The sequence below is a fragment of the Larimichthys crocea genome, chromosome XX, assembly GCF_000972845.2.
Source record: "Larimichthys crocea isolate SSNF chromosome XX, L_crocea_2.0, whole genome shotgun sequence".
Classification (NCBI taxonomy): domain Eukaryota; kingdom Metazoa; phylum Chordata; class Actinopteri; family Sciaenidae; genus Larimichthys; species Larimichthys crocea.
In genome coordinates, this window is record NC_040030.1 from 950,120 (window position 1) to 972,513 (window position 22,394).

The 22,394-nt window shown below is 38.5% G+C and overlaps 3 protein-coding genes and 1 long non-coding RNA gene across 6 annotated transcripts; 2 read left to right on the forward strand and 2 right to left on the reverse strand.

Annotated features, from left to right (window-relative positions):
* Positions 1-596: 596 nt before the first annotated feature.
* Positions 597-7,308, forward strand: ada2b (adenosine deaminase 2b). The gene is made up of 10 exons (XM_010740670.3): positions 597-865; positions 1,177-1,552; positions 2,032-2,251; positions 2,341-2,551; positions 2,666-2,793; positions 4,246-4,336; positions 4,924-5,032; positions 5,120-5,277; positions 5,864-6,066; positions 6,904-7,308. Exons 2-10 carry the CDS (start codon positions 1,252-1,254, stop codon positions 6,989-6,991), a joined length of 1,509 nt encoding a protein of 502 aa, XP_010738972.2. The 5' UTR covers positions 597-865; positions 1,177-1,251; the 3' UTR covers positions 6,992-7,308.
* Positions 7,309-7,406: 98 nt separating this feature from the next.
* On the reverse strand, positions 7,407-14,049 carry LOC104926739 (probable polypeptide N-acetylgalactosaminyltransferase 8). Its single transcript, XM_027272440.1, has 11 exons — positions 13,833-14,049; positions 12,650-12,893; positions 11,750-11,916; positions 11,037-11,220; positions 10,760-10,957; positions 10,062-10,176; positions 9,551-9,736; positions 9,316-9,453; positions 8,799-8,894; positions 8,559-8,723; positions 7,407-8,478 (listed from the first exon to the last, which is right to left on the reverse strand). Exons 1-11 carry the CDS (start codon positions 14,047-14,049, stop codon positions 8,290-8,292), a joined length of 1,899 nt encoding a protein of 632 aa, XP_027128241.1. The 3' UTR covers positions 7,407-8,289.
* Positions 14,050-15,255: 1,206 nt separating this feature from the next.
* Positions 15,256-19,485, reverse strand: rad51ap1 (RAD51 associated protein 1). Of its 3 annotated transcripts, none has more exons than XM_027291912.1 (9): positions 19,231-19,485; positions 19,094-19,143; positions 17,423-17,555; positions 16,933-17,036; positions 16,760-16,849; positions 16,176-16,310; positions 15,894-16,079; positions 15,660-15,800; positions 15,256-15,581 (listed from the first exon to the last, which is right to left on the reverse strand). In XM_027291912.1, the coding sequence occupies exons 1-9, from the start codon at positions 19,245-19,247 to the stop codon at positions 15,451-15,453; spliced, it is 987 nt and encodes a 328-aa protein (XP_027147713.1). In that variant the 5' UTR covers positions 19,248-19,485; the 3' UTR covers positions 15,256-15,450. The 3 variants fall into 3 exon arrangements, with proteins under 3 accessions (XP_027147713.1, XP_027147714.1, XP_019130779.2); XM_027291913.1 differs by having other exon boundaries at positions 15,660-15,797; positions 16,933-17,039; XM_019275234.2 differs by having other exon boundaries at positions 16,933-17,039.
* A 148-nt stretch (positions 19,486-19,633) lies between these two features.
* On the forward strand, positions 19,634-21,501 carry LOC109142240 (uncharacterized). Its single transcript, XR_002042927.2, has 3 exons — positions 19,634-19,699; positions 20,082-20,120; positions 21,410-21,501. It is a non-coding gene; the product is annotated as an uncharacterized LOC109142240 (long non-coding RNA).
* Positions 21,502-22,394: the final 893 nt, after the last annotated feature.

Sequence of the window (22,394 nt, forward strand, 5' to 3'; positions counted from 1 at the left end):
ACATTACAGATGTGCGTTGTACTGTACTGCACCGCTGTAATGACTGGTTTACTCTGCTGCTTCCCCTTTTTCGAGGGTCTCGGTTTACAATGATTTGTCACGGACGTCACGGTTGGATGTTTAACACGGCCCGCTTTCTAATTGGATCACTTTTCATGACAAACACAGCATTTGTGTCACGGTTTCTCCCAGTTTCATTAACCTCTTACCCCCCCCACACATATTATAAGTTGCACGGGGGGCATTGTATTGCTAATTGGTGTCTGCTCCAACCAATCACAGATGGGGGGAAAAAATAGCATCCTAGAAACAAAACTGAAGACTTTCCATGACCTTACAGAGTTAATTTATTGATGTTACATCAACCATGTGTTATTCTGTCATTAAACGAGTGCGGGTTATCATAATTCCAGAGGGTGCACTGTATGTATATGAGGTTTCCAGATTAAATTATATGTATGTGTGGTTGTTTTTGTTCTTTTTTTTTCTTGATTGTGTCTCAAACTGAAAATGTTGGAAAATATTGTGGAAATGTAAAACCTAATAAAATATAAATCATTAATATCTCTTCTGCTTTTTTTTTTGTTTGTTTGTTTGTGTGTGGTTCACACAATGTCTTCTCCGTTGCTGAGCGACGTACAATTTCTACATTTATTTTACAACACTGGCCATTCATGCTTGATTCATTAGTTTATCACATGGTATTTGTCAGACAAAAATGCCTCAATTATCCAGTTGCTCTGAGTATTTTGCTGACATGCTCGAGTCTGGACTGATAGCGGACGCTCTTGAGGGGGAAAACAAGCTGATTCTTTTGGGAGACAGCTGAGCTGAGACACAGGACACCAGGAGCTCTTTCTTAGTTGTGAGTATTTTATGTTTTAAAGTAGCTTAGTAGATTTTTACTGTTCTTGTTTAGTTTCTCAATGATCTGAGGTTTGTTTGTCACTTCTCTCTCCACTAATTTTACTCAGAAAGTGGAACAGTCATGTCAGGCTACTGAATGGACCCTGTGAGCACCGTAATGCAAGCTGATGTTATCAAGTTGATGACCTTAAAACAAGCTGAATTTATTCACTTCCTACGCTGCAGAAGCTACACCGACTCCTCAGCCGAGGCAGAAGAACTTTTAATGTCTTTTAGTTCATGTCTCATGATGTATTTCTTTATTTTCAGCAGCAAACAAAGCAATCCTGCTCGGGTGGAGGGTGTGTGATCATGTTCTAGCACCCTCCTGTGGCAGATAAGGACATGGTGATCTCAATCTGCCAGGCTGTGGTCACTTATGTGCCCCTTCTGTGGTTTGTACGAGTGACTGATGGGATGCCTGACCCAGCTCAAAGGGACCTGCTGATGCGTCAGGAAGCGTTCAGACAGACGGGGGGCCAAGTGGCGCTGACGGCCACCGAGCAGAAGCTTGACGCCTACCTGCATCATTTAAAGGAGAAAGAGATGTCTGCTGCACAGTTTCCCCCTGCGATCCATTTCTTCAAAGCCAAGCCTCTCATCCAGAAGAGTTCAATTTTCAAAATGCTGCAGAAGATGCCTAAAGGTAATTCTTATTCTTTTGATATTATAGCTGCACGGCATACTGGAGCTGCAGTGTTTTGATTAGAATAAAACAGAAAGAGATAAAAACTAATCATAAACCTGATCCTTTCTTAATGAAATGACCAAAAGACAACATAATTAGAGATGCAAATCAAAGATGAGCACAAAAAAAACATGCAAAACTAGAAAAAGATACAAAATTATAAAAAAAATGACACAAAATGATTACATAGTTATGCAAAACATCTATAAAATGACTAGAAAGACACAAAATGTTTGGAGACAGAATGATGCACAAAAACTACAAAGTGACAAATCAATTTCATACACAGAAATTGACACAAAACAACGATGTAAGACGACTTAAAACAACAAAACCACATCATCATGCTGCATTGTAGGTCCAAGACCTTCATTTTATGTCACTGTGTAGGTCCAGTTCATCAGTCTGAGGTTTTATCCTGATGTTTTTGGTGCCAGGTGCAGCCCTCCACATCCACAGCTCCTCTCTGGTCAGTGTCGAGTGGCTGGTGAAAAACGTCACCTACAGGCCACACTGCTACATCTGCTTCACGTGGGACAACTCGGTCCGCTTTTTGTTCTCCGACCGCCAGCCCTTCCCACGATGGGACTGCTTCTACTGGCAACTGCTTGAGACCCTGAGAGCCAAAATAGGAGATCCTGCAGGCTTTGATAACAGGTTGAGTGAGATATTACCAAACACAGCTCGGGATAAGATATAAATGAGAGAACCTAACCCAGAATATCTGATTTTTTTGTGTATTTCAGTTTAATGCAGCACCTCACACTGTTCACCGATGATCCGGATGGTGAGTACCCAAACCAAGATGTTGTGTGGGAGAAGTTTGAGAAAGCTTTTATTGCAGCTGCTGGGCTAATCACCCACGCCCCGGTGCTGAGGGACTACTACTACAAAGGTTTAGGGGAGCTTCAGCTTGACAACATCATGTATCTGGAACTGAGGAGCGGGCTCTCGAGGGTTTGTGTCTGCTTGTTTGTTCACACCAGGTCACCAGCTCCAGCCACGATATAAGGTCGTGGTAGATCTGACATTTTTAAATGTTATAATTTGAAATCTCGCCCTGTGTTTCAGACGTACGAGCTCGATGGAACCATTCACGACAAAGGCTGGTGTCTAAAAACATTTCAAGAAGTTACAAAGAAATTTATAGAGGATCATCCAGACTTCCTTGGGGCTCGTATCATCATTTCTGTTCACAGGTAATTTATAAAATCACAAATCTATGTAGTGCGGCCTGATGTTTAAATGATCTCTACAAAGAAGAGACACAAAACATGCTTAATTCAAGAGACTAACAAAAAAGCTACATTATTGCAGTGGAGGAAACTACAAATAAAACTATAAATCCAAAAAAAATGCTCCATTGCAAGTAGAAGTCCTGCATTCAAAATGTTATCAGCAAAATGTACTAGTTTTAATGTAGTAAATGTAAATTATTAGAAGTAAAAGTACTCACTATGCAGAAAGATACCCTCTGTGACCGATATACTGTATACAAAGTGGTGTAGTTAAAAGTATAATATTGATGTAGTTACAGTAAATTGAAGAAAACTGAAATATTCTTTTTTTTTTCTTACTTTCCACCACTGCATAATTAACGTAACACAGATATTTTTAACTTTCTAATTACATAATACAAAAATCTGTTAAATTACAAATATCTGTAAACTAACAACCAAATCTTTATTTTAAGTATTATGCCAATAATGATAAATTAAAATTTTTTCTTATTCTTGTATAGAAAAAATACTTTTCTGCTTTCTTAAATTACATACAAAAGTATGCAAAATGACATTAATTAACTTTTAACATTATATAGATACATCCATACTACATCCATACATTCAAACTATGTAACATAATTTATGGAAAATAACGGAATAGAAAATTGTATAAAAAATAGTTTTACATTCATGTTTACTTATAATTATGATTGAAAGTGATGTGACATGAACGTTTTTTCATGACATCAAATATAATGCATAGTCTTTTTAAAATAAATAAATAAATAAATAAAAGCTGCACCGCTCTTAACTTTCTCACATGTTGCATGTCTGACCACAATCAGTAAGTAAAAGCACACACATGCCAATAAATAATGAATTATGATATTTAAGCAATATCACATGAGAGTGCTGATATTCAGAATAACACCACTCCCACTCATGCCCTTTTGCTTTCAGACAACAGTTCTACATGCATCATTTATTAGTTTAAAGTAATGAGTGACATCAGATTTGTGATTTGTGATATGATTATTTAAACATTTATTTGGCTCCACCAGAACAAATATTTCCACAACTAGGCATGGACTGCACTGGTAAAGTTAATATTTTTGGAACTTAGCCGAGTAAAGCAGCTCAACGCCTGTGTTGTTTGCATTACAAAGTATCCAGGCTTCTTTCCTTCACTTCATCCTCTTTTCACAACCATTCATAGTTTCAAGTCAAATGTTATTTGTGGAAAAACGTTCATCTTTGCGGTGCAAAGTTCATTACAATTAAAGATAACGACCGTTAATGAATTAAGAACACATGTCAAGAGAAGAGATAAAGTCCCAGTAAAGTTGTGGAGCGACTCTTGTCCAATTATCATCCGATTACTTGGTTTCTCTTCGTTTTTTTGTCTATTATTGCTGCTGCTTTCATCAGGGCTCTGAGTGTATCTGCGGTCAAAGCAGCGGTGAAAGAAGCCATTCAGCTGCAAAAGGCCTTCCCAGATATTGTTGCAGGATTTGACATGGTAAGAATCTGTCTATGACTATATGACTTACAACAATAAGCTCTTGTGAAGTGAAAATATTTTCTCAAATTAAGTTTTAACAAGAGATTTAATTAGATTTTCCCTGAGCTAACTAGGGATTCCACTCACAATTAAAACCCAAGGTGACGTCCTCAGATGTCTTGTTTTGTCCACAAGCACGTTTCCATGGAAGTGAATTGAAATTCCTCACCCTGTAACTGATTTAAAAGGTATTTTTAACAGGAACAGTTCTCAAATAAGGCTCCAACTTACATTTATTTTCTTTATGGATTCATCTATGAATCATTTTCTTGATTAATCGATTAGTTGTTTGGTCCGTAAAATGTCAGAAAATGGTTTTAAAAAATGTTGATCATTATTGGCCCAAAGTGTTGTCCTTGTATGTCTTGTTCTGTCCACAACCCAAAGATAGAAAGACAGAGAATATTCACGTTTAAGAAGCTAAAATTAGAGAATCTGAACATTTTATTCTTAAAAAAGTGACCCCAAAAGATTAAATTGGTTATCAAGACAGTTGCCAAATAATTTAAAAGTTGACTACTAACTGACTTCTCATTGGTTTGCAGGTAGGCAGGGAGAACAGTGTGGGGACCCTTTGGTACTTCAGGGAGGCACTTTCTTTGCCAGCTGAAATGGGCGTCACTCTACCATACTTCTTTCATGCAGGAGAGACAGGTGGGTCGATCAAAATACGTAAAACACATGGTTGTAATAGTACAGTAACAGTTCGCTTTTGTTCACATTGTGTGTGTATGTTTGTAGATGATGAAGGAACTGACGTAGATCAAAACCTCCTCGACGCCCTTCTGTTCAACACAACACGCATCGGACACGGCTACGCTTTGGCACATCATCCACTTGCCAAAGAGCTTTCAAGGAAAAGAAACGTGGCCGTGGAGTTGTGCCCCATTTCAAACCAGGTCAGACTGTCATTGGCACAATATAGAAAAGAATATTTCTAGTCCACGGTCCGGACTTTTCAGACTGTACTTTCATGTGTTCACATCGAGATTGCATGTTTCCTGACGCTTTAACAGTCCTGGTATTGATATTGGCAACTTATACCTCCAGGGTTTACTGCTGTATTCTGACAACATGTTATACATGTTGTCAGAATATGCAGTGAAATTTAATCCTCGACTAACAATCCTAACATCAAAACACCCTTTGTCTGTCTAGTTTTGTACAATATAACAAACATATATATATATTTTTAGACTTCTATTTACAGAATATTGCAGAAATTAATCATCTAAAATGAGAATTCTTATATTTCGTACCTTGAAATAAGAGTTTTATATCCAGTGACACAGCGGATCCTCTTTGCTGCCACAGACAAACCATGTTTTTCATTTGCATTTCTCCTCCATGTTCGGAGGGTGAGTGGAGGGGATTGCAATCCACAACCACAACTCTAGATGCTATTAAATCCTACACACAGATCCTTTAGTTTTGCTGGCTGCACCCCAAGTGGTTTCAATGTGGATCTGTGTGTTTGACCTCCAGGTACTGAAGCTGGTTTCAGACCTTCGTAACCACCCTGCAGCTGTGCTTATGTCTGAGGGCCACCCGATGGTGATCAGCTCTGATGACCCGGCTTTGTTCGGCACCACGGGCCTCTCCTATGACTTCTATCAAGCCTTTGTTGGCATCGGAGGGTTAAAAGCAAACCTTGGCACTCTGAAAGAGCTTGCTGTTAACTCTATCAGGTGAGAATGAGTTGATTTAATTTATCTCATGTCACCGTTTTAACCAGATGCCAGACTTTAATAAGCATATTTTGTGTGCTCTGTCTACTCTCCAAGTCTGGTGAAAGTCAGTAGGGATCCCTACTCGAAAGTGTTGCAGCACAAGAATAGAAATGTAACAAAAATCAGAGGTGACAAAATGTTGGGATTGTAATAAATTACTTAAAGCAACATTGCGTAGACATGTTTGTGATTTAGCGCACCAGTTTCAGAGTGTAATACCATTGTTGTAGTTTTATGGTCACAATAAAACTACAACAATATTACTGACTAGTCCAGCAGCAGTCAGCCCAGCTCGGCATCTGTCTTTCAGCTTTTTATTTCACCAAACACTAAAAGTCAGTCCCAGATTTACACAACACAACTTCTTGCTCAGTCACTCTCATTTTCTGTTCTTAGTTTCCCCCGTCAACATCCTCTTGGGTCTTTTTGCCTTTGTCATTATGTCCATGTGTCCAAGTTGCTGAGCCCGGTTACGTCGCCTGTTTGCCCAGCTCCTGTTGAGGCCCCAACATAATTCCACCGTGCCAGGCTTTCTCCATAAAATATGATCCAGTTTCATCAATGTCACTGAAAAAGCTGTTGGTGTAAAGCGTTACGTAACTTTTGCGGGCGATCATACACGGGAACGATGTTACGTAGTATGGAAACAGGAAGAGTGGGAACGAGACACCACTGACGTGATCGAGTGTCAACATGGAAGTTAGTCTCAGTATAATAATAGCAATAATAATATCTGAATTCTAGTTCTTTTAGCAAAACAAATCCAAGTTTTTAAAACGTCTTTTCTGCTTGTAGGTACAGCTCTCTGCCACCTCATCTGAAGAACACGGGATACGCCATGTGGCAGAACAAATGGGATGCCTTCATTGTTGATCATTCATGACAGCCAAACCACAACGGATCCTGTTTGACTTGAACTTTTGTACACGTGTACATGATACGTGCCAAACAAGCAAACATCTGCAGGCTGTTGGCAGCCTTTATTTAAACAGTTCACTGTAACTATCTCTGTAAAATGTTGGCTGAAAAGCTTTCAACATACCCTGAGGTCGTTTGGTAGGATTTTATCAGTCAATAATAAATAAATGGGGCCAATACTTTGATTCTTGTCTCCCCCAATCCAGTCAAAGAAAGTGTTGTAAAAGTGCTTTGAATCCAATTAAATATACCTATTAAATAAATATGGCTATGAAATGAATAAATAAGGCAAAACATGTAAATATTAATATATAAATGAATCTTAATATAGTTAAATAATTTATTTTTATTATTTTTTAAAAAGGCTTTTTCAGGGGACTTTTATTCCATGATTTCACATGTATTTATTTCAGCTCATAGCACTGCAAAAATGTTGCATTTCCATCACTTTAACAGGAGTTTTGGACCGACAGGGAGGGTGCCAGAGCTAACTCGCTAACGGCAGTTACCGTAAGAAATCGGTCTATCGGGAAACTTCGGAAATCAGTTGAGATACATGAGGACGCCAGGCAAGAAAAGCCACCTCAGTAATGTTATCGTATTCCCTGTTAAATGTGTTAAAGTGCCTGGCCTGAGCCTTAAGATGTAAATAAAAAAGAGCTTGAGAATAATGTGGCCTTTTGAAAAATGTCTTTTAAAAAAATATAAAAGTTTATATGTTGAGCTATATTGACTTGTTTATTAATAAATTTACTTAAATAATAATTATTGCCTCATTTACTTATTCCTGAATTACCGAAGCCGAGAATTACCCCACAATCCCAACCGTGCAGTCTTTTAGATCTTGGGTTAATTCTGTTATCTGAAGACACTAAGATAATTTATCAATTTATCTTTGAAATAATCTCAGGATAACGGCATTAAAAAATATTTACAATCACAGTCGTGTTTGGCTTCTGTACAGGAATTGTTTCATAGCCATTTTTATGTATGTCCCAGGCATGTTTATTTAAATGCATTTCCGTATGTATTTATTTAATATTAATTAAAAATATTACAAAGTAACATTCTATATTCAAAGTTGTCCATAGCCAATCATTTACTGTCATAACAAGGAATTTCACACAAAAGTTGTAAACAGCGAACATTCATTTTTGTTTTCAAAACAAACAAAATGTCACAAATGGTAAGGTAATAAGTCACAAAGTTGCCTATGCAAAAACAAGAGTTAAATAAAAATTACTTTTTTGTGCACCAATTGTTTCATTTCATTGATTTATCTTGTCCTCTAGGCCCACTAGTTTTTTTTTTTTTTTTTAATTGGTCTTCGATGACATTATCTATCTTCCAGCTCTGACCGGTGCAGTTCTGAACAACAAGTTTGTAATAACCGTTTTCACCCATCTTAACCTCCAGACATCTTTTTGTCTCTCTGTTTTGGACAGGTCCATTCTGGAAATAAAACACAACACAACAATAAAACAGGATGACCTCTTTGGTGTGGATTTATAATCGAAAACTTCAATATTTACCTGTTTGAAGTCCCACAGCATGTGGAACTTCTGCTGGGCTGGATTGCACTCGTACAGTCCCGGAAAATCTCCGGTCCCAGGATCCACCAGACAGCGATTGCTGTTGTACTTGTGAGATTTGATTCCGCCGATGTAAAAGTGTCCGTTGGTGCGATAATAACAGCGCTATACCAAAGAACAATAGTTAGCCACAAATAAAATATAGCACAGTCTGTCTATGTAGTTAAACTTTGTAAATACCTGAGATGGGTGTTGATGGCAGGAATACAAGATGGGTGTGTTTTCAGACTTTGGGCCTTGGTCAACACAGTGGTCTGAATCCAGGGTATTCCTCAGCTATCACCAGAAGTAGAAGAAGAAATTAAACAAACATCCATTAGAAAATAGTGAAAACATAAATATGATACATATGTAATATAACTAATATATATTTTATATTGATGGGTCAAGAAAAACAATGGTTTGCTTTAAGTGGTCAGAAGTCAAAAAGGTTGGCGACTGCTGGTTTAAATGATAATCAATTTGATATCCATAGATATTAAAATAGATTTTTAAATAATTTCCCCCTGGGTTTATTAAAGTATTTCTGATTGTAGCTGTATTGTAGCCAACATATTAAAGATTTATTTGGACAACTTTCATGCGTGAAGGTGATTTAATTAACTGTGAACAGACATCCTCCTTATTAAATATAACTTTGATGATTGACGGCCTTCAAAGATAATTGTTTTTATAGTCTAATGTTGTTTCTACTCACAGTTCCATAACTTTGCAGGTCATCCCTAGGGTCAAGCTCGGGGTAAACATTATCCAGATACCACTTAAAGGGCTTGCAATTCAGCCTCTCTCTCAGCTTTTTCCTCTCAGACACATCCCCAATGTCTATGCCATGATTCTGTGGGAAACAAAGTAAACACAGTGTTTGCATTAGTCATATCCATGAGACTCTTATGATGCTTAATTTGTATAAATAATTAGGTATCACCCTTTACCTCTAAGGGAAGGTTCCAAGCAATGTTGACATTGTATTTAAATTCATCCAGCCACACCTCAGCCACCCTCATTGCATTACGTTTCATAGTTACAGACAAGTCTGGGAGGTAAGGCTTTTTGGCACGCTCAATGTGGGCAATTTTAGAGCAAGGTATAACTTCTATGCTTCCTCCACATAGCCACACCTGCAAAACAAAGTAACAACAAAGAAAAGTAGACTTTAACAGACACTCAGTATGCAGTTAGTTTATTTCTAGCACAAATTAACATGGTGCGAGGACACATACTGTACAAAGCGACGTACACACTACTATAATGCACAAATATGCATGGCCTAACATTATCTTATTTCTCAGATCTCAGCATGCATTAGACAAAAGGCAGGTACAGTAAACATCCAACAAACAGAGTCTTTTTGTACTTAGGTGGTGCACTCAACGATCAAAAAGTTGAGTATTGAGTGAGTATTTCTTCAATTACAGTCCCCATCGAACATCCTGAAAGTCTTACCCGGATGCCGAGCTCCACATTTTCACCGCCGTATATTTTCATTCCACCATCAAGGCTTCCGATCTCTCCAAAGAACTTGCGATCAGCTACAAGGATGCCCATGATGGAGGGACTCCTGAGGACACAATCATACGCTACGTTAAAGTAAAACTATGTGTTCAGTCGGTAATGCTGGTACATACAGAAGCTGTGTGCCAGTTTGAACAAAGGAAGGAAAGGTAAGTGAGTTTACTCTGAAGTATTGCTTTGTTTATAATAGCATAGATTGTAGATGGAGTCATTGTATGCAGATAAAAATATCTTTTTGTATTTTTTACTGACGCCTTATCATGAAGCTGTGATAAATTGGTACGCTACAATTTTTACCAGCGGGTAAGTAACCTGTCTGAGAAAAGCCCGGTACATTCAACAGGAACTTGGGCTGTTTTATATATGTCAAATAAAGTACTTTGTTAATTAAAATACCACTTGTAAATGGTAAAACAAAACACAAGATCTGTGCTTTTAACACTTAAGTTGGGGAGGACCATCCAATTTACTCAATTTAAATCAAATTATTCAGCATTTTTACCTTCAGTAGATTATTGTTTGCAATAACAACAGAGGTTTTTGGAATATCCTGTGTAAACCAGAACTTTATTTCTTTTATTTGTTCTGTATTATAAATCTTTGAATTGCCTCTTCAAACTGGAACGTACTTGCCAGGTTGTGAGTTGTCCTCTAAAGCGTACCACTCAGGTCTGAAGGTCTCATACATGCACCACAGAGCCCAGTCAAAGCCGTCAGCCGATGGGTTGTAGCGCTCTACTGCCAAATCATAAAAATGGACGTTGTCGAACACCGGTGTCAATATCACAGTCCGATCCTCTTTAATGCGAGCTAACAATGGCTCTGCCCTGGACACACAACGACAGATTAACTGAATTTATCACAACCATAGCATACAAAAACAACTGAGCCAAAACTCAAACCAACCATTGCACATGGACCTCAATGTGAGCATCCAAAATAGCCACCACGTCTCCGACAGCAGCCTTCCATCCTGACAGTCTGGCTTGGGTGAGGCCAAGCTGCTCAGAGTGGCTGACTTTCTTCACCAGGCCTGGACACTCCTTGTTGATGGAGGCGATGTAGTCATCCAGTTTTTCTTTTAAATCCTCTGCAGAAGGCAAAGCTTAATGTTTGTGTCATGAACAATAGTAGATGTAGTAGTATAACTCCAAATCAATCAATCAATCAACCAGTCTGTCATCCGCCTCTGAGGTTCTGTCACTCTTGTTATCAACTGGTATACTGACTGTAGACTTAACTGTAGCATCACTCAGTCTCTTGTTTTCTTTAACCTTTTAGGGTGGAACAATAAATACGTTTACCATTTGTACTGGTAAACCAACAGAAGTCTGATCAGGACAGAATACAGAATGTGCGGGGCCTTTAAAAAAAACTCTGCCTCTATTAAGACGTTTGTTTATAGGACGGAAACAAATTTTCTAAATGCATGAATAAGATGTTTGTTTATATGTGCGTTGGCAGCAGAGATGTAAATATCTGAAATACTGGAAGCTATTTGCATATAGAGATACCAGGAGTGTGTTGTTATTTAGAAACCCCAAATCACTACTTTGTACATCTACTATAGCCTACATTTAGAGCCAGTAACAGGATTTAGTCAAAGCAGGTCGCCCTACCGGTACTGCTGTGATCGTCCACCAGTATGATTTCTTTCAGCAGCCGAGCCGGTGTCTTGTCTATGATGCTGCGGATGGCCCTTTTAATGACAGAAAGAGCTTCGTCCAGGTAGATTAACACAACACTAATGGTGGGAAGATCCTCCGGGTACTTTTTCTCAGCACACCTGAAAATGTGATTATTTTTAATCATGGCCAAAAGATATATGAAGGGAAACATCATTTATAGTAGCAGATAAATACGAAGAAATTTGTATACAAGATGTATCTCAGTTAGGGTTGCAACTACCTAACAATCATTTTTAGAAATGAATAGTTTAAAATATAAAATAGGAGTAGTATAAGATCTTAATATTCCTTGTTTTATCAAGCTTGCATTAATATATTTTGTTTACTATCACTGGCTCGTCTATATGCCCTTGGGATAATGCCACAACTACTCAATGTCCTAACTGGTCATTAATCTACAAACAAGAAGTTTACTCTTAATGGTCCAGCATTATCTGACTTTGTAGAGGCTTCTACCTCTACCCTGGTTACATTAGTAATTATCAAAATGCCGCCTGCTTTGCTGAACACAAACATGCAGCTGGTCTGTATCTCAAGGAAAAAAAGTCAGTGTCTCCATAACAAGCTGAGATTGAACACTATGCTTGACCCTGTGTAACCCCCAGTGTACCCACTTGTAATTAATGAATATATGTCCAGGTTATGAATATAAATGCTTATAAATAAAGCTCATATGGCTCTTATTTAGATCAGACTATCTGCGTATAAGGACTGTAAATTTTGGATTGTAATGTTGGACCAATATGGAAAGTTTCAAAATGAGAGATGAGAGAACGATGCGTGGATCAACAGGTTCCTTCTTTCTACAACTGTACAAGCAGTGATGATTACCTGTGCGGCCTGGTGTCAGGGATCTCTCTGTTGAGTGGCAGCCTGTCGCTGAGGAAGGCGTTATAGCCGTATCTCTGAAACAACCTCTCGGCCTCCTTCTGCTCCTCCTCTGTCAGGTCATCGCCCCACTTTCTGAACAAATGCGAGTTGGGATACAGCTTCCTTACCACCTTCCTCTCCTTCTTCACCTCTACGATCGTCTGTGGCGCCGATTCCTTTTTTTCAAGTCTATTCATCACACTGACTGTGAACACAAGAGAGCTTTGTAGACATAATACAGTATATTCTGGTGGCTGAACAAACAGATGCTCCTCCCTTAAAAATACTTACATACTTAATAACTGTCAAATGCCATGTACAAAGGCTCTGGCCCGGATTCAAAACCAACCTGCGGCTTGTTTGTGTTTGCACTGATCTCATCATTAACATATTAGAAACCCAAAGTACACTGATATAAAGATAAAAAATGATGATGAATAGGAAATGAACTGGCAGGTGTTTTAGTTATTGATTAATTGTTTCCGTCAAATTTCAAGCAGAAATGCCAACGGTCCGTAGCTGCTTGACTTTGTCCAATATAAACTGAATTTTAAGTATCTGAAGGTGCCACTCTGGGACCTGGGAAGTTATAAAGTCACACATTTTTGACATTCTGTTGACAAAATCATAAATACATTTGACCAAACAGTCTTTTACTGTAATTATTTGAATTTGAATGTGAAGTGGGTCCATGCAGTGGCTCAGTGAACTCAGATACGTCACTTAAGTAAAGTAGCAATACTAATGTAAAAATATCCTGTTAGAAGGTTTATTTCATTAACCCTGAAATTTTTTACACATATGTATATAGCCACATCCCTACAGACTGAGCTACTACCGCCTCTTACTGTTTCAGATGTACATAAGTAAAAGTGCTTTATTGTCAGAGTATATTGACAGTAAGAAAGTACTAATAATAATAAATGATATCAGCGTATTTTAGCTATTAATGCAATAATATGTACACACTAATGATATTTACCTCCAAAATGTGTGAAGTTGAAACATAATTACTAAAGAAAAGTACTGCAAAGTTGCAAAGTTCCACCATTGCCTAAAAATCTTAACTTCTCCACCAAATTCAGCCCAGACTGTATCAACTTCTACTGGCCTAAAATCAACTTCTTGAAACCTTATTTTGTACCAGCGGACTGAGACTTTGACTCACGCAGGCTATTGATGTCTGCTTCCATCTTCTGCATCCGGTTGAGCAGTCCCTGATCCCTGATGGATTCATTGTGGTGAGCCCTCTGCAGTCTTTCCGAATGGGTACGAACCTCCCTTTTGATGGAGCTGAGGTACAACAGAGCCCCCCCAAAAACAAAGACCAGAAGTGATCCTTTAAGCCAGCCAGGTCTCATCCTGGAGCATCTAGGCATTTTATGTGCATTGATTTACTTTGCATCGAGAAAATAAGGAGGAGGAGGTGTCGACCTTAATTTCAGGTGAGCAGCCTCCTTTCTCTTTTTATCTCCACCCCTTCTACACACAAACACACACAGGCTTGAACAAACAGTCACTGTTGATGTCGATCAAATATCCTAAAGTTCACACTAGATTTGCTCTGTTGTTCTGTTGCGATACAGGGGAGTGTTATTAGTGTTGGCACCACAGGGAAAGGGGAGGTTTTCAGGCCTGGGAACCACAATGCATAGCTGAGCAAGTGTGCAACACTTAGAGTCACTAATTAACCTATAACCTCTTTGGATGGAAGCCGGAGTACGCGGAGAACCCATGCACATGCACCCTCCACCTGAAAGGCCCCCGCAAGACCACAAACCTTCTTGCTGTGAAGCTTAAACAGAGATTAGAAAACTATACTAAACGAAGACTGTACAAAAGCTAAATAAATGCGCACGCTTCAAATAGAAAACCAATGTACTATCAAACAATAAAGTGTGTTATGTGAAACAGAAAACCCCTGTGTTCATTTATTTCAATACTAAATGTTAAGCCAATGTAGACTTATAACTCAATTAAATGTATAATTCAACAAAACCTAACTATAGAAACAAATGTGCGAGTGCAGAAGGTTACCGACATTTATGTTCAGGTTTTATTATATTATGCATTGTTGACTATATCCTGATTATATCCTGTTATCCAGAAACACCTATTTGATTGACCTGTCATAAAGACATCACTGCACACCTTCTAGTCACTTGTCAACATGATAAGTCTTTGACCAAACTGCCAATGAATATGTAAAGCTGCCTGCATTATCAGTTGCAGATGTCATGTGTCTTACACTGTCGAATAGTCTCACCACCAAAACATCTGGGCCTATGCACTACATTTAAAATTGTTCCACCAGTTGTCACAATCAGTCATGCAGATGATGAGTTTCTATAAATTTCGATGTTTTCTATCCAATATTATTTTGACATGCTTGTATCATCTGCAATTTAAGGATATAAATTATAAATTATTTATCTTCCAGGTAAGGTTACAACCATAATTACTTGGGTGTGCCATGAAACGTGTCCTGAATAAATTATGTGTTCATGTTTGGAACAGTGCCATTGTTGACTTTATCCCAACGTGAGTATGAAAATATACAAAATTAAACTGATTTGAAATTTTATTTTATATATTTATATGTACATAATATACAGTGTTGACACGTAATAGAAAGAAATGGGAGAACAATATGAGACTAGTTTAAAAAAAAAAAAGAAAAGTAAGTAAGACAGTTCTTTCTGAATGTGAGGCATGAACTCTCATGAGGAGGATTTTAAAATAGGTGTTGAAGGTAAAATGACTCAGTGAATCGCAACGCTCGGGTGAAGAGGTTTGACTCGAACCAGACGGGACAGTCCAAGCCGCAGACCCTGACCTGGACTGGACTTAACTGCTGGACTCTGGGTTGAACCGGGACTTCTACCAATTTGACCTGTGAGATTAAAAAAAGGTTTATTAACATTAGTGTTCAGTTAAGTGAAATATACTTGAAAGGTTTACTGCATTGTACCTGGCGGGGTCCACTTTGGTATTTTGCCCCCTGCTGGGCTGGGAGTGAACGTAGGCTTCGATGTGGAAACCGTGGAGGAAGAAGCAGGTCTCTTTGGTGCGAGTTTGGCTGTTGGAGGACTTCTCACTGGCGTGGTCGCTGCTGTGAGACAAAGACGTTCTCATAACTTTTAACCAAATTAAGTTACAAGCACAACCAAAAGTTGACTCTTCTTCATGAACTTCACAAACATACCTGCTGCTTGTGATTTGGGCTTTGATGGTTTTGACGCTGGCTTGTCTTTATTAGAGACGGGAGGCTGTTTGGGCTTCACACTCTTGGTTACTTTATCCTTCTTCTTCGTTTTGCTGACTTTCTTCACTGTGAATTCCTCGTCTTCGCTCTCAGCTGGTTCACTGAAATCTTCATCGCTTTCTGAATCTGGAAAGGAATTGTTGCTATTTTACTGACCCAAGAAGAAAATCAACATCGAATGTCAGAAAGCAGATACTTCGAGATCGATGAAAGGGTGACAACCTGGTGTCAGTTTGGGCTTATAATCTTCATCTTGATCTGTACGCTTCCTCCTTGGTTCTTCTGTGGCTTTAGCAGCAGCGTTTCTCTGTCTAGAGGAAGCAAGTGAGTCCTTTTCTGATGTGATTTCATCCAGACCTAAAGAAAACAAAACTTTAAACAGCTGCAAAATGTTTGTACAAATTCTTTCTCTATCAAACAAGATCAAATTTAGGACTAAATGTGCAATAGAAGATGTACAGTGGACAAAAGGGGGCCCAGCAGGGAGCGACTAAAAGGACTGTCTAGTAGTTAGCAGTGACTTTAGCAACAGGTGAAGCTATTTGTCCATCAGGAAGAGTTGAGCAGCCGGAGGGAAAACTACAAAACATGATCCAGTTTCATCAAAATTACCATAACCTGACCCCAATCTTATCCCTGATCACAGTCTATTGCATCTTGTCTCATTTGTGTTGCAGAGTAAACGAATTTATCAAATTCAGCATCCAATATTACTAGTTTTTGTATAGCTAGGCCCAACTACTTCAAGGCTAACCTAGATAACGGAGGTGTCTATTGTAGAAAGAATAAAATGAGGGTCTATTTACCGAAAACTGCACTGTCCACGCTGCAGTTGGACAGGTGCACAGAAGCTGGATCTGTGTTTTCATCCGGCAGAATTTGAACCTTCACATCACCTGGAAAAAAAAAAACAGGAATCCAAGTTGAAACCCTTTAACAACAGACGACCATAATTTTAATTTAACAAGCCCAAGCGTACCTTTACTGGTGGGAGATAGGTCCTTTACACCGTCTGCATTATTGAGCAAGGATAGTGTGATGGCTGCTTCTAGATCTCTTTCATGCAGCCTCTCATCCAAGGGTCTTCTGTGACAAACAGATTTAATGTTGAATGCATGATGATGTGTTGTGATATTAACCTTTTATTTTACTCCTCAGACGCCACGTTAAAATCTGTCACATGCTATTGTTTAGCTCAGTTCAGAGAAATTAAATAATCGTATATACTGGGTGACTGAGAATTACCTGGCTGTAATTTCTCGTTGAGCTCACTCGTGTAACGAAACATTGTTATGATTACTTTGAAGAAGAGCCACTCTTTAAAAGTTAATTTCTCATCATACACTGTATCCTGTTAATTCAGCAGCTGTGCCTATGCGGAGAGTTTGTTATAATGTTTGTACATTTTACAGACATCAGACTGAAAACCATTCTCTCAATCTGAGTTGGTCGCATCGTCCGGTCTCTACCTCTCTCTCTTCTGGCTTGATTGTGAGTTGGACTCTTGACTGGAGGACTTGCTCGATGATTTCTTGTGCTCCTGTTTCACGTCCTCTCTGGCTTTTTTGCTGGGTGGAGCCTTCACGCAGGCAAAATCCTCATCTGTCGCAACATGAACATAGAGATATGTTAGTGGTGAGACAAGACGAGTGTGTGTGTACCTTCCTTTCTATTTCAAGTCTTCTACAAACTGTCACCATTTAAAAAAAGGCAAGGACCACGCCTTGAACTCATCCCAGTACTGAAGCACACCTTATCCGTTTTACATCCCTCCAAACCCATTTTTCTTTTCTCTTCTCTCTTTCCTTCAAACACAGGGCTCAAATCCTGCAGAGCGACGAAGAAACAGTTCCCTCACTCACTGCCGCCAGCCGACACCGGTCAATCTCCGAACTCCTACATCATCAATCAACGATCCCAGTTTCTTCTCTCATCCCCTTTACCTACTACCACACATCATGTCGGTACACCTTTATCCATAATATGCGATAAACCTGTCTGCATTTAAATCAGGGTTCTCACACCTTTTTCATGAACAAATTCAAGCACTTTTCAAGCACCTTCAAGCACCAGTTTTTCCATTTTTCCAGCACCTTTAAATAGGTAGCCTACTAGTTGTGTTTGCCATGATGGTCATGGGAAGCGCAGCGGTGCCACTGTATGGCATAATAATATGGGTCTAATTAGCATTATTTCATATGGTGGTAGATTGACTGTTTTGATTTTTAACTAATTGTGAACTGGCTTGTATTCTCAGCTTGTGAGCGGTGTATTGTGTAACTACCATAGAGCAATAACAGTGACAAATGCCTGAAGGGGGCTAAAGTATGTCTATCAGCAGACGAGTAATTTCTTTTCAGTGTGTGGAAACCTTTCACAGCAAGGACCATCACACAGACCCAATCCACACTTACTGCCCCTGTCCATTAACAAGATACATGCTCGTGCTGCTTGATGATCAACCAGTATGCTTTGCTTTGTACCAGCCCCAGGAAGACAAAACACAGACAAGAGACACTCATGATTTACTGGAATGTAATGTATCAGGTGTCGATAGTAGTCGACTGTTATTTCTCGAGTATGATAACTGAGTTCTGCATGTAAAGGCATCGGATCAAGCGCGTAGCCGCTTAGGAAACATTTTTGTTTTCTCTTGGTTTATTGAGATAGACATCGCACAAATTTCAAGCATTTTCAAGCACTTCACAAAAAATTCAAGCATTTTCACAACCTTGAAAACACTGAATTAAAATTCAAGCATTTTCAAGGAATTCAAGCACCCGTGGGAACCCTGTTAAATGTATATTGATGATATTGATCATGTGTGCTGACTGTATTACAGACTGATGTCTGGTCATAACATAAATAAAACTAAACATTTAACCATGTGACCTTTGTTTACAATACCAACCATCTGCTGCCTGAATGAAGAGAGATGAAGAGTACTATTGTGGATGCTTCTTACTTGTAATATTGTTTTTATTCAGTAAGTATAAAAGTGGATAATGTAAATAAAACCTATCCTATGTTATTTAGCAAACATTTGATGGTAATTAACTAAAATCTGCCTTACAGTGACGATGCCAACATCTTATTTAAGTTAAACTAATGTTAATGAATGAGGAGACTCAGTTTCTCACCATCGTCGTCAAAGTCCTTGGCTTCACAGTAATTCACAACCTTTGTCTTCCTGTGTGTGTCAACAGAAGCATCGTGTTAAGCATTTAAACACGAACCGGGATCACAAATTAAGGATTTAAGCAGTTTGTTTACAAACCGTGGCGGTCGGTCCATTGTTGATTTATCCAGCTAACAGTTACGATAAAGTTAAATAACGTTTCCTGGCCGTTAAATGTTAATCTAGCTATGACTGTCGATCATTACAAATGTATACGATCATTCAGGGAATTAATGTAACTAACTAACACGTTAATTAATGTTAGTTTTAGCGACACAAACGAGAAACTGAAGAAAACAGCTCGACGTGTTTTCAAGCAGCCCGCCTGAACCCGGGGGACGTGACGTCAACGCGTTGACGTCAACGCGTTTGACGAACACTCGTTTATTAAAAAGATTTTTTTTTTAAAAACGAATATATTATTTTGTTTTGTGTGCAAACAGGTTATTTATTTTATTTGTTTGGTTTCTTTATGTATCTAAAAAAAAAAAATGTGTCGAGTCTGGTTTCGTGTGTGACGTCACTTCCCTGCTCGCCATTAGCCGACAGCTAACTGATCTCAGCTCAGGTGAGTGTCTGTGTTTGTTTACATGACACGTGTGGGAGTGTGTGGCCTTCATGTTCATTGTGGGTTAATGATAATTAGACTGTGTTGTTGTGAACAGGTAGTAAATTCAGCTAGAAAAACAAATACTCTAATTAGCCCTTAAACAAATAAATGATTAAATCTGATTAAACATGTTACAATTACTGTGATTGATACACCTCAAATATAATTAACTCACCTCAAACACTAACAATTATTGTTCTTCTTCTTCTTATTAGTAGTATTGTTATTATTAGTATTATTATTATTGTTATTATTATTATTATTATTATTATTATAGGCACTACAGAACACTGTGTACGCCAAAACAACAAGACATAAGAACAGTTTTTTCTATCCTCAGGCTGTCTCTGTGATGAACAGATCAAACTGGACACAAAATGTCAGTAACATCACTTGTATAATATCTGTAAATTATAAATTATTTATGTAAATATCATGTGTATATTTATTATTTCACCCCTGCGCTATGCTCCATCGCAGCAGCATTTCATTGCACATTCCCATTCAGCGTAAAAAAAAGGTCTATATATATACCTTTTTATATGTACATAGTTTTTGTTAGTTATAGTTTTTACCTGTCAAGTTTTGTTTTTTAACTGTACCTGTGTCTGTATAAGTTTTGATGTTTGTATTAAGAGAGCAAAGTGTAACCGGAGTCAAATTCCTTGTGTGTGTGTACACATACCTGGCGGATTAAAGTGATTCTGATTATATTGTACATTAGTGACATATTTTTTCATATTTTTTGCTTTTGTAAAGTGCTTTTAAATAGCAGTTTACTTTGCATAGATGTTAGTACAGGTTTAATTTCAACAATATCTGTTGAACAGAGTTTACCTGATAGAAAACATTCAAATTGGGCACATAAGAAGAAATTGCAGTCATAAAATGCTGCATGTTTTAGGTCCTTTAGTAACACTGTCCTCATTGCATTGTTTGTCCAGCAGAGAGCAGACTCAGGCTTGGTTTTCACCTGCAGAATGAACTCAGTACATACTTTCTTTGACAAGTAAACTGACAGCACCAGTCCGTATAGTATATAAGTATATAGTCGGTATATAATTATGGTGTTGCTGTAGTTTATTTGTTTGATCTTGCCTCTCTTTGCAGATTTTGTTTAACTTTACTTCAAATATATGACCACCTTGTAGTGTGTTTGTGCTTATTCGGTGTGTAAGTGTGTATATGTAAATGTAGACATTTAAACTATATTCATCTTATGTTTTATAAAAAAAGGACTTCAGTTTGGGTCAGCTGAAAGTAGAATTCACTGGTCACTGGACACCGGAGTAAAAAAAAAAAGTTAATTTTGAGCGTTTCCTGCCAGGAAAAAAAGGAAAATTTTGAGACATGCCAAAGAGTCTAAAGTAGTTACACATCCCACACCTACAGCAGTCGGCGGCCAAACCTAAGTTTGCATGAGGGGGTGGGGGGATAAACATAACTTACTTAAAAATATATTTAGGAAGTAATTAATTATTCAAACTATGCAATATATCAAGGATGTTTCAAATCTTTCTGGGCAGTTTTTTGCAGATTTTAACGACAAACTATATTCTGAATTAACATAATATGAAGTTTTTGCAGTGGTTCTAATACAGATTTGAAGATGATCTTATAATGAATATTTGAAATCGACCAAGCTGACTGTGAGTTTCTGTTTCTCAGATCATTCATTCTAGCTGAGTGAGTTCAGCCAAGCAAATGGCAGTCCAGCAGATGGCAGCAGGAGTCTGAAGCTCCAGGGCCTCAGATCACAGAGGTACAGAGTCTGACCTGCTGATTGACATGAACATGACATGTCCACAGCCGCACAGTCGCCCACTCTCGGCGGAAGCAATCACGGCTCCCTCTAAAGAGCTGTAAAAGGGAAATCGCTCCATATTTACTAGACTTCTAAGCTTCATCCGTCCCGAGGGTTGTCATTTTCTAGTTTGTGAGTGGGTGGCTGTCGGCTGCGGTTTGTCACACAGTGGACCTGGAGGAGACGTTCAGGGGTGTGATGGTCCGTGTCTTCGGACCCAGACAAGGGAGGAAGACATGCAGTCGTGAGGCCAAAGGGCCCACATGTGGTCACACATTCCTAAACTCCTCCAGCGCTGCCTACAGCCATGACCAAAATATCAGATCCAGTCATGCAAACACTGCAGTCACAACATCACGCTTCCAATCACACATATAGTGTGTTTATATTGTGTTCCAGATGATATTACAACAGCGGTGGTAACACAGGTGACTTGTTAACCACCTGAGAAATCATAAGAGGCCATCATGAGATGATGTGGCACTTGTCCATACGTACAACTCTTTTTAACTCGGTACAGGAAATGATTTAGATTTATGTTGCTGGAGTGAAAATTGCACCGCCTCCACTCTTATACTACCCAAACAAATGCACGTGACCACTGGCGGAGAACAGAATGTAGTGTTTATATTTATGCTACACTTAACGAAAAAGTAGAATCGTCCTCTTAAATTACAACTCTGGTATGTACTGAGTTAAAAATATTTAGGGATGTAATGTTGAATGTTCAAAATGAGTACGTGTTGTACCTTTGCTTCATACACGACAACTTACTCACTTGGGTTGAGGTACTTTCATTATTGTTTATGTTGTATATGTCTTCTTATGAAATATAGTTTTATTTACTGA

Coding starts and splice junctions, on each gene's coding strand:
- rad51ap1 (XM_019275234.2), bottom strand. Junction 17,556..19,093: donor CAAGGACTTTGACGACGATG/GTGAGAAACTGA, acceptor ATGTTGCGACAG/ATGAGGATTTTGCCTGCGTG. Junction 15,801..15,893: donor GCCCAAATCACAAGCAGCAG/GTATGTTTGTGA, acceptor TTTGTCTCACAG/CAGCGACCACGCCAGTGAGA.
- ada2b (XM_010740670.3), top strand. CDS start 1,252: ATGGTGATCTCAATCTGCCAGGCTGTGGTCACTTATGTGCCCCTTCTG. Junction 1,553..2,031: donor GCTGCAGAAGATGCCTAAAG/GTAATTCTTATT, acceptor TTTTGGTGCCAG/GTGCAGCCCTCCACATCCAC. Junction 2,794..4,245: donor ATCATCATTTCTGTTCACAG/GTAATTTATAAA, acceptor TGCTTTCATCAG/GGCTCTGAGTGTATCTGCGG.
- LOC104926739 (XM_027272440.1), bottom strand. CDS start 14,049: ATGAGACCTGGCTGGCTTAAAGGATCACTTCTGGTCTTTGTTTTTGGG. Junction 11,917..12,649: donor CCTGACACCAGGCCGCACAG/GTAATCATCACT, acceptor TCACATTTTCAG/GTGTGCTGAGAAAAAGTACC. Junction 8,895..9,315: donor ACCTGCAAAGTTATGGAACT/GTGAGTAGAAAC, acceptor TTCTGGTGATAG/CTGAGGAATACCCTGGATTC.